The sequence below is a fragment of the Wolffia australiana genome, chromosome 7, assembly GCF_029677425.1.
Source record: "Wolffia australiana isolate 7733 chromosome 7, ASM2967742v1".
NCBI lineage: Eukaryota > Viridiplantae > Streptophyta > Magnoliopsida > Alismatales > Araceae > Wolffia > Wolffia australiana.
Window position 1 is genome coordinate 14387616 of NC_135841.1, and position 12003 is coordinate 14399618.

The 12003-nt window shown below is 35.7% G+C and overlaps 1 protein-coding gene across 1 annotated transcript; it reads left to right on the plus strand.

The window, feature by feature from the left end:
* Nucleotides 1-11108: 11108 nt before the first annotated feature.
* Nucleotides 11109-11924, plus strand: LOC144706119 (dirigent protein 22-like). The gene has a single exon (XM_078579022.1). The coding sequence runs from the start codon at nt 11174-11176 to the stop codon at nt 11699-11701; it is 528 nt and encodes a 175-aa protein (XP_078435148.1). The 5' UTR covers nt 11109-11173; the 3' UTR covers nt 11702-11924.
* The last annotated feature ends 79 nt before the right edge of the window (nt 11925-12003 follow it).

Below are 12003 nucleotides of genomic sequence, written 5' to 3' on the forward strand. Positions count from 1 at the left end.
AGATGATGCGTCATTTAGGTGGTATATGATACATGTCGCAAGTGGTAGAAAATGATGGATGGTAATGGATAATGGTGAAAAATGATGATGATGAATAAGATATATCTAAGTAAATGTGTTGAGGATTGATCAATGTTAGGCAAGAGACTAACCTCATATCACTATGTTCCGTCAGAATCAAGGTATTTCCCTCGTGCAGATAAGCCTCCTCACTTCTCTATTGACCTTCTCCAAGGACTTAAGACACCAAGAACACCCTTAATAGACCTTCAAACCCTACTCTTTTTCAATATGCCCCTCTAGGAGAAAGTGAGTTTAAAAATTTTTGCTCTAGGAGTGAAAAAATATGCCCTTGAGGAGGCTGAATTTACAGTAGAATCATACATATGGAGAGAATAGAAAGATGAACTACCCTCAAAATTTTAGCTCCATCGGCCCTCTAGATCATCCAATATCAAGCCTTGAAGTTGGACAATACCCAGCCATTGATTTGATGTAAGGATTATTTTGTACTCGTCCTCATCATCACCATCATCTCATTTTAAGGGTTTTCTTGTCATCATTGCATTAAATGCAATCATTGGTTAAGATTGGCCCGGATCATCCATGATCACATGATGTCAGATGCTGCCTCCCAAAAAAGGCACAATAAATCTTAACAGTATATTAATGTAATAATAATATACTGATTGAAAAGAAGAGGGTGTGTGATGGGGCGGTGTGTGAGCCCGCTCCACATCAACACATTTTATTTAAAAGCAAACAAAATAATGATATGTATCTGCCACATGTGTCATGACACGTCAGTCGCGTTGTTATTTTTGACCAGTCAAAGAATTTAAAAGATGTTTATTTGAAAATGCTAGCCTTGGTCAATGCGCACATTTAGTGCAAAAAAGTGCATTGGTTTTTCTGACTAGGCCACATTATGTGATTTTAAAAAAAAGGAGAGAATGTTTTAGCAATAAATATCATAATTGTCATGCCATAATGGTTTCACCTTTAATGATTGGCTGATGCTAATCATTAATTTGGTTGACTGATTGGCTGTCACCAATGGTTAATGGTAATAATTGGTTTGTCTTCATTTGGCAAATCAATTGCCTATACGTAGCAAAATGGAAATAAGACCCCATAAATATTTTATAATCCATCTAAAACTAAATATATACGTAAAATATATATTGACTTATAAAAATCATATTATTATGTGTAAAATGTTGAAATGTTCAGAAAAATCATATTATGGCTCAAAAAATTATATGATGTAAGAAACATTTCTAAATTACTTTTAAAAAATGATTTTTTTGTATCATTTTGCTAGAAAATAAAAATATTTTTTGAGCCATAATATGATTTTTTTATGCTTATAATAATGACAATCCTAAGGGGTACCTCAAAATAAGATGACCCTAAACTCTAGGGGAAGTTAAAAAACAAATATATGAAATAAAATTCATAAAATTCAAAAATATCATTATAAAACATCTTTAATTATTCTAGGCTTGATAAAACAAATATACATCCAATTTAATGCAGATAAACATGTAAATATCATCATATTAACCTAGTAATAATGTTTGTTATTAAATCCCATAATCCAATTGTGAGCCACCGTTCAACTATTGGGTCGGACGACATTGAATTGTGAAAGTACAATTCACCATGATGGTCGAATTGGGAAAGACAAACCCTTTGTCCTTAAAGAGGTCCGACTATCTCTTCCCAGTGCCCCTTCATGAATGGTTATACGATCAATCATACTCACTATAGGAGTGGGGCAAAGAATGCTATTATATATGATATTCCTATGAGTAGGAATGTTTACATTATTTTTTTAAAGATGTGTGATCAACAAGTTATGATATTATCATAAATTACTAATAATTTACTGTATTCTTAGAATTCATTATAAAATAACACATAATTTATAATTTATTTATATTTACATTAATGAATATGGCATGCGATATGAAGGTGCAATTGGCTCTAAGATCATATATAATGGTTTTAATAAATACATTTTTGCATTCACAAATCCAACATGGATGATCACTTTCCATTGGAAACTGACTATTCTACACCATCATAAATTAATACAAATCCCTAAAGTTTATTAAGTTCTATATCTCACTTTACTTTATGCTCTTCCATATGTCACACAACGTGTCTAGATATTTCCTTCGAAATGTATAAAGACTGCCATAAGATTCATGATACATAAACTATCAAATATATATTTACGTGACTTTAAAGGTTAGTAACCTAAACAAGTATCTTAATTAGCATCAATATGGCCTTTTTATTTTACAATAAAAATTAATGTTCGTTGGCTTACCTATTTTTGTAAGTAAGGCCAAGCCAACCAACTTAGTAAGATGGTCAAACCGGACTTAAAGCATTGTTAATTTCTAGTTTCCTTTATAACTTCCTGTGGAGTTTAGGGTCATCTTATTTTGAGGTACCCCCTTAGGATTTTCATTATTCTAAGCATCAATACAACCTTACTCTCAAAGACTGTATGAGAAAGTACTTGTCATGCTCCCCTAGTTATAAAAGATATACAAATAAATACCTGCTAACATGAACTTATATGATGATATATATAATTTATCTATTATTTTAATGCCCTATTAAAAATATTTAACATCCATGATAGGACGGATTTGACCCAGTTTTTATGCCTCAATTATTAGATTTATAGAGTTTATTTTTATTTATCCTACTTTTTTTTGTATGAGTAAAGTGGTTAGTATATAATTATATTTTGAGGTAAAATTCTTATCAGAAGTGGATGATAACTTTTTTTCAGAAGGACATGTGTTAGCCCAAATTTGAGCTAGCAAAACGGCTAATGAGGATCATAGGAGAAGCAGCTGGATCTGCAGCACATGAAACCTAGAAATTCTACTTCCATCTGTCCTACATCTGATCCAAATTGACGCAAGAAACCATGGTTTTTCCTGGGCCACTGTCTCATATTAAAAGTGGAATCCAAGGGTAACCAAAACAGTTATGGCTTACATACTTGTAAAACAAAAGTAAATGAACGTGACATGGGCCCAATCGCTTTAATCATCAAATGTGGGAGTAAGATGGGTGTTTTAAGCATGCAAATTCCTTGATATAAGAGGTTGTAAGCCCTCTCTCCTCCTCTCTGGAAAAAAGACACATTCTCTCTTGAGGTCAAATAGGTTTTTGATTTATCAAGTTACTGATTTTTCATCTTAAACTTTTGATTTTTGCTTTTTTTTTTGTTTAAAAGCACATGGTTCGGGTATAATGTACTGACCCTAATTAGAGTAATTTGATCAAGAGCATCGTTAGACAGGTCAATCAGCCAATAATAAGAATATACATTCATCCTTTTGTTGTCCATCTTATGGATAATGGTAGGCAATTTTTTGTGATAATATTTCAAAGTTTCAAGGATGGATGAAAAATCACCCCCTAAATTGGCTTTAATCAGGAAATATTTTATTGACATCTTACTCAACATTTTACATAAATTATATTGAATATTAGAGGCTCTTAGTTAGGTGATGATCTATACCTCCAACCTCAATCAATTTACATGAGAATTACATAATCAATGCACAATTTGTGGTATTTATTTTTAAAAAAAAACTGTCAAAATCTGTAATGGTATAAAGGTTTTGAGTATCCTGATTTTTCTAGAGTCAGTAATAGAAAAATCAAGATATACTAAAAAATCATTAAATATAAATAGGGATTGTCTTCTGATGTAGATGTGATGAGATTGATTGCTTGTGTTATCGTTGTACATTTGCTATCAAAGTCCACATAAAATTACACATATCCCCACTTCAAATTTCATGCTGGTTAATATCTCTTGTGAGCAAACAAATAAATCCTTATAGAAAATGGGATTTTCCCCAATAGTTTTATGATTTGACCTAACACTATGGGCTCCATGATCCCAAGCTATTATGAATCATTCAGGCAGGCCCTTTCTTAAATAAATTTATATCATAACCTTCAAAGGAACATAATTATATTATTTAGAAAAATATTATAAATTTTAACACTAGAAAGCTCATTTCTAAGTATGGGTTGAAGTAAGAGTTTGGCTTGTACACATAGGTAGGGCCCATAAGCTAAGTAGGATGATATGTGATAAGCTCCAAAAACAAAGGTTTAGGATTGTGTTGCTGTTTTTGAGTTGAATTAATAGAAATATAAAATTTTAATCAATTAATTAAATTTTGGTATCAATGAGTATGGATCAACTCCACAGGGAGCAATTATTATGGATTCATTATTCTTTAAATAGTGATTAGTGAGAAGATGAGAAGCATAAAAAATACAAAGTAGAACAATGAGATACTGCAAGGCAAGACAATGATAATCAATAATATAATTGAGATGGTTAAAATTGATAGTAACAACTGAATTTTAGAAGGACGAGGGATAGTGAGAATGTACGCGTGGGCAACATGAAGAAAAGGACAAGTTGTGTAAGGGGGATGATGAGTGAGGTGATGATGCGACGATGATGTATGAGACAAGAGCGAAGAGAATAGAGATGTAAGGAAATGGTGTTACGTGATTGTGAAATTGATCTATGCAAATGATGATTTTGAAAAGATTCAATGTATAGAGGGGATATGTACCATAGATCCTCATGCTAAGTCAGGATCACCTTGATTTGAGAGTGCATGTAAGCTTCCCTCCTCTTTTGCATCCTCCCAAATACCTTGGACACCAAGAACAAGCTTGATGGATCTCAGAAACTCACTAGCTTTCAACCAGCCCTCGAGTGTAGAAAGCAAGTTTAAGGATGAATATCACAAATAATCATAGCTCTATTGATAGATCGGAGGGCATATATGGAAAGAGAGGTTGAAGGCAAAGTGACCCTAAAAGTTTCAGCTCAATTCAGCTTTTGGATTGTCATCTATTAAGCTTTGAAGTTGCAGAAATCTTGGTCATTGATTTTTCCTTTCTCGTAGTCGTCGGCATTGTTTCCTCTTCATTTTATGTTGGCGGTCATAATATTCAATTATCATTTATTTTAGATTATTGGCATGATCACCTCGTCTTTCGTGATTGATCACTCTAAGAACGCCACATGTCCCTGCCTAGAGGTAAAATAAAAAAAAGCATTTTAATATTATTTGAAATCATTTTGACATGGTGGCACATCGTTGAGCACCACATCTACCTCTTTTTTAGTTTTCCTTTATGTATTAAATGACACAATGACACGTATCATTTGTGTCAGACAAGGTAAAGAAGACTCCAATCATTAGGGTGTAATATTATTTCTTAATATTATTTTATGGTATCATATTGCTATTTTATTTCTACCTATGATATGAAATAAAATAATTTGTGTCAAAGCATGAATCATATAAATATGCAGGAATAAAATAATACATGCATTACTTAAATAATTGATGCAATAAATAATAATGTCATAAATTAATGGTAATATTAATTCATCAAACATATCAACTGTTTTTATTACTTCCCCCTTACAAATGGTGCATTACAATACGTCATTGATGACATTGGTCTCCCCTTTGATTCTATTAGTCCTCCTGTAGTTTACTTTCACAAGGGTAAAATATTTATTCTTAGAATAAATAATTGTGCATATAAGGACCGATCAAATATATTTTAGTCTAGGATTGAGCCTCCCTTACCTTGTTTCTCATCCTACGTGAATTTTCTCATCTCTCATCCTTACAATAACAAGCATTTATATATTATCTCTATTATTTTCTTAAGGCTTGGCAAGGCATAGTTTAATAAGAAAATAATTCATAAGAGTACATCTCTCTTCTAAGATATACTCTTATGAATTATTTTCTATGTTTTATGTCTTTATAAAAGGTTTGGAAAAAATAATGCACATTCCGAAGAGTTACAAAGCTTTACTCCATGACACTTAAATTTAAAAGTTTGACATAAACATTTTCTACCCTTATCTATTATGTTTTGTCTCCATTATAGTTTATTTTAATTTGTACTTGGATATTCATTTTTATCATTTTCTCTCCTTTATTTATTTCAATCGATCCCTGAAATAAATAATTAAGTCCAAAATCCTATTCTTCCTCTTAAAGTAATTATGAAAAAATATTGAACCTTTCAATCATGAAAAATGCATAATAAAAATCTAAAAATAACATGATGGACCAATTGATCAACCAAATGTAATTTACATTAAAATGAAAACACTTTGGACATTATGACATCCAAATAGCCTTAAAAGGTCTATGAGTGCGTGTTCGCCACGTGCTCGGCCCACGTGTCGCCGAGAGCGCGCACGCGTGGGCACCTAGCACCGCGCGCATGCTGAACATGCACGCTGGGTGGTAGTGCCACAATGCTGCATGTGAAGTTGTGCAGGTAAGCTGCGTGTCTGCGCGACACACACTACATGTGCGGGGCATAGGGCGGGAGACATTCTGCCAGGAGACTAAGGCATTGCCGCACAGAGAACGCCTAGACGGTTGCAAGCACTTGGCGCCCCTACGGATAGTGCTGGACGCCCTACGCCCAGTTTCAGGCACTGAGCACGCCTGCGTTGTGTGGACTGTGTGCGTATGTGTTAGCATAGGTGCTGGTGGCGCGCACAGCGTCAAGGTTGGGATGGGCCGACAGATGGTTAAGCTCCATGCTCGTGGGCATGCGGCGCTTGGCCCACGGACACTGTGTAGCGGTGGCACCAGCAGTCGCGTGCAGAGCGATGGGCCTCAAGGCGTAGGAGAGTGATGGGCCTCAAGGCGTAGGAGTAACACTACCAAGGCACACGATGCCTCATCTCTTTACCTTGGTATCTTCCCTTGTCTTCCCCCATGTAATGTACATGACTACAATGTAACCTCCTTGATAAATAATGCAATTCCTGTGTAGGGTTGCGTCCCCACCTTCTCTCCTAACCCTTTCTAAGCATTCTTCGGCTATTGTGAAGACTTCCGCCGCAACAAAGCAACGTTGCTTATTGATATTCTAAAAGCATCGAGGCATGCACGTGTCATATTCAACCATTGTTCGTACATCAGGATTTGACCGCATAACACTGGGAGATAGCAGCGATGCTTTCTTTGGTCCCAGTTGGTTTTCGCGGACTGAACTCTAGAAGGTCTCCATGAAGCTTCTCCTTTCTCAATATGCAACCCAAAGCCTTGAGTTCCCCCGATTAGATATTTTCTACCAAGATTTTCCTTGGGCGGACTAGTCCTCGCTTCCCTTTTCACAAATATAGCAGAATTGTACTTATGTGCTTTTAGTGTCAACAATAGATGGTCCTCATCTTCTTTCATCTAGTGGCCTCGTAAGTGTGGGTATTTTTTCCTAATGAAGAACTTGACGAATGAGATTTTTCTTACAGGTGCATTAGGATGAAAATGAGTCTCTTCTTCAGTATACACTCCTTTCCACCATGTTGACATGGCCAAAGATAGTCGGCTTCCCTTTAGATGCCCTTCAACTTGCAGGAGTACACCATGATACTGGCATCTGTTTGCCTGGCTTGTGAAAACTTAGAATTAAACTCATAGAGAAGCCACAAATGATGTTTTCCACTATAATTAAGAAATAAATCCCAAAACTCCTTGACAGTCTCTAGTTATAAAAATATTTCAACATGTTAGGGATCAAAGGAACTAATGGCCTTGTTTACTTTGTATATGTGTCACTTTAGGAGCAGAGGAATGAATAAAAATTTTCTAAACACTTTTTCATGTTTGATGTGGGTCAAGACCCTAAATGTGGGTAGAGGTCAAAGTTTTATGTAAAGAATCTCCTTTTGAAATCAGTCTATTGGTCTAGTGATTCCCTAATTTTTATTCCCTAATCTTTTGAAATCAGTCTTTTGAAATCAGTCTTTTGAAATCAGTTTTATGCTAAATCAGCCATTTTTTTCATTAAAAAAGTTCACCAAAATCTGTCACTCATCATTGATCTTTGTCATAACTGATTCATATACACCTTCTGACCTTTCATAGGGAGGCAAACACTCAAACATATGACAAATGGACAAGTTATGGAGGACCATGAATGTCGCCTTACAAACATGTGATTCAAGATCGTGATGGATGCGTAGGATGCAAAACTCACGAGATGATGCTCATGGTGATTTGCTCTGATACCATGTTATTTATGATTTGCCCCTTCTTACTGCTGCCTCCAGCCACCTGCCCTGTTAAGGTTAGACACAACCCTGAACAACACACAAACCTTATGATCGTATTCCTCTCAAAAAATTCTTGACTGGTTTATATAAATCAAATCTTGATTTGATTAACTTAGCAACTTATTGCGTAAGTTATTCTGAAAGGGCTTTAAATGAAGGAAGACAAAGATAGGAGAAGGGTTCACCATTTTATACAGAAACTCGGTAAAACCAGACCGAACGGATAGTATCGGTTCAGCGATATCGATTCACTGAAAGGTTGGTATCGGGTTCAGTTTTATGAGAAAACAGAATTGAAAATCCAACTAAAAATTATTAAGAAAAAAATATTAAGGACAATGTGGACAGACGGAATTGGCCTAGGTCTTACATACCTGAACAGGCACTTTGTGCTAACTGTGCTAACCCTGTTAACTATCGAAGAATGTTAAATTAATTACTACACACTCATAAATATGAAAAAGATAAATATGCAAATAAGATATACAATTTTTTTCATAAATATGAAAATAACATCCATAGGAAAATAATATAAATACCCAAATATTTACAAAATATTTCGTACATGTGAAAATAACATCAATGGGAAAATAGTATAAATATGGTAATACCATATAAAAAGATCATCAATATGAAAATATCATTAACAGGCATATACTATAAATATGCAAATAACACCAATACTTTTTTTTATAAACATGAAAATAACACCACTAGGCAAATAATATAAATGTGTAAATAACATTTACATAAAATATAAAAATACAAAAATAAGATAGATACACAAATAACATATAGAAAAAATACATTTATATGAAAATAAGATAAATATGCAGATAACATAAATATGTAAATGTGATATATAAAAAATACATAAATACGTAAATGAGATAAATACATGAATAACGTATATAAAAAAGCATAAATATGAAAGCAACATAAATACACAAAAAAATATCAAAATAACATAAATATACAAATACAAATAATATAAATACACAAATGACCTGAATATGTAAATATCCAAGTACAGAACTACACTGAAATGTAAACATTTAGATATGTGATTGTGTGAATACCTAAATAATTAAATATATAAATATGTAAATATTTGAACATGTACATATATAAACATATAAATACATAATATCAAATATAAATAAATGAAAATGTGCACAACTACAGTTTTGCCTTTGATTCTGTAGTGAATCCATGACAAAAAGGACACTACCTATTACAGTGGTTTATTTAGCTCTTTTAATTACTATTTCTACCTGAATATTGACTTTGATTTTTATAAATTTAATTTAATATTTTCAGAGGCATGTGACCAAATGTGCAGGTTTTACTGAAACAAAACCGAACTTGGACCAAACTGAGACGTATTGAAGTTTAGGTATAAGTATATGTATTTGCCAAAAAACGGATACCGAGATCAAAACTCTCATTCCCTAGATAGAATAATTCAAAAATAAACAAACAAACATTTTCAAATATAAAATTTTCCAAGGTTTAAATATTTTTTGAAGTCAATGAATCGTGGGAGAAGTGAAGATCGAAAGAGAAAACATTCTGTAGTAGTTCAAGTGGCCTTATTCCTTAAACCATCTCCTTGAAGCACATGTGAGCACTTTCTCCCTCTTGGTCCATCACACTTCATCAAGATCTTTCTCCAAGCCCAATCTCCCTTCAAGCTTCATGACAATTCTTGCACACATAATTATTAAACTACCAGACCTCTATGAAGTCTGGCAGTGTTAGTTGTAAAAAGAAGCTACATTGAATCATATGTGATGCATGAAATAGAACAAATCAGATGGCGTAGGTGTTGAGCTTGATTGATCTCCGCAATTGATTGTAACCGGAAGCGAAAGAACAAAATGTAGAAAAGAGAAGAGAAGAAGAGGGCAAGAAGACACAAATGTAGATCAGGATCGTTGTATTAACCCCCAAGTTTTGTGGTTACATGTGTTGGCTATAACGTATATATGTCTGCTATGATCGTAGCTGTTATAACATTTAATAACAGCTATATCAAGATTAATCTGAGCAATTGATCCTATCTACGTGTTATTCCTATAACTATGTGAAATCCTATATATGTTTTATCCTATATCTATGTTTCAACTTATATTGAATCCTATCTAATCTCATAACGAGTGTAAGAGGGGCACGTGTTCTTTTCTTACTAGCTAGTCTTTATTAAGTTTCCTATTGGTCCACATCTTGTGAAAAACGCTGATGTGTCGTGCTGATATATCAAGCTAAAGTGGCAAGCTGATGTGGCGAGTAAAACTCCTCAATAGTAGGATCTTCTTTATAATTATGCAACAAACATGATATTTGAGGTAATTGTATTAATGCTCTATTTATGCGGGTAATATCATGACATTATCTTCATTAAGACACATAACATATTAACGATGGTTTTATCCTGTCATCAGAGATCATGAGCTTAGATGCAATTAAAACTAAAAGCAACAGCTAATATGATCTACTTCTCCTCTGCCATCTCTGCAGACCCGTGTCTTCGCCGTTGTTCATGTGGCCTCGTGGGAGTGGTTCCATAGAGTCATTAAGCAACCAATGACGAGTTAAGGGGCTGAATCCCCCATAAAGATATTAGGTCTAACATTTGTATATAGGAGTTAATCGAAATACATGGGATAAATAAGGCGCGACGGTGAAAGAGGGAGGTGGAGGAGAAGAATGTGTACTATGGAAATCAATTTTTATGAGAAATCAAGTAGGAAAGTAATGTCGGATATATGAAGCTCAACTGATATGGATCCTGAAGATTATCGACCTTGAATTGTACGTCTCATTCGAGATGGTTACCTACTCCCTCCACCGAGTTGGTAAGGAAAATACATCAGCTTTCCTCTCGGGTCTCCTCTATATCGACCGTAAACGAAGGTGGACGATCACCAACCAGGCCAGTTCGGACACGACGTCCTACAAATACTTTAATCTTCTTCTTCTGTCGAGCAATTCTCAAGCTTTCTAATGGCCTTCTTCTACAGGGCTCTCCTCCTCTTCGCCCTTCTGCTCGGCGCCGGTGCTGCCAACGAGTTCAACGTTGGACAAGAGAAGAAAACTCATCTGCACTTTTTCTTCCACGATGTGATCAGCGGCTCCACTCCCACCGCCATCCGCATCGTCGGCGCCCCGGGCAGGGTGCCGTCTCTGAGCGCGTTCGGTGACGTTACGATGACGGACAACGCCCTAACAGAGACGGCCGACGGCGCCTCGAAGCTCATCGGCCGCGCCCAGGGTTTCTACGCTGCAGCTTCTCAGGAGGAGATAGCCCTCTTAATGACCATGAACTTGTACTTCGTGGACGGCGTCTACAACGGCAGCACGCTTGCGCTCTTGGGGAGGAACAGCGTCCTGTCCGCCACGAGGGAGATGGCCATCGTTGGAGGCTCCGGCTACTTCCGTTTCGCCCGCGGCTACGCCATCGCTAAAACCTATTCATTCAACACAACCGGCGACGCCATCGTGGAGTACGATGCCTACGTCCTCCATCCTTGAGTCGCCATTATCGTTCCTTCGTCGCCGATTCTAGGTGTGTATCAGTGTTTGTAACCCCGTAAATCAGTCTCTAGTGAGTTTACCTACTATATAGAAGAAAAAGGTGGTGCACCGTGTCTCGGTCCTGGGAAAGAAGCAGATTCTTTCTACTGTGTCCGAAGCGGTTTGGTCGGCACTGCTGTAGTCTCTTTCAGAGTTTTCCAAATGCCTCTTGCTTCCTTCTCGTCTCCTGTGTATCCACCGTCTTCGTCCCGGAAGAAGTGTAGGTGGGTCTTCTTCTCTTTCCCCAGAACAAAGCCATC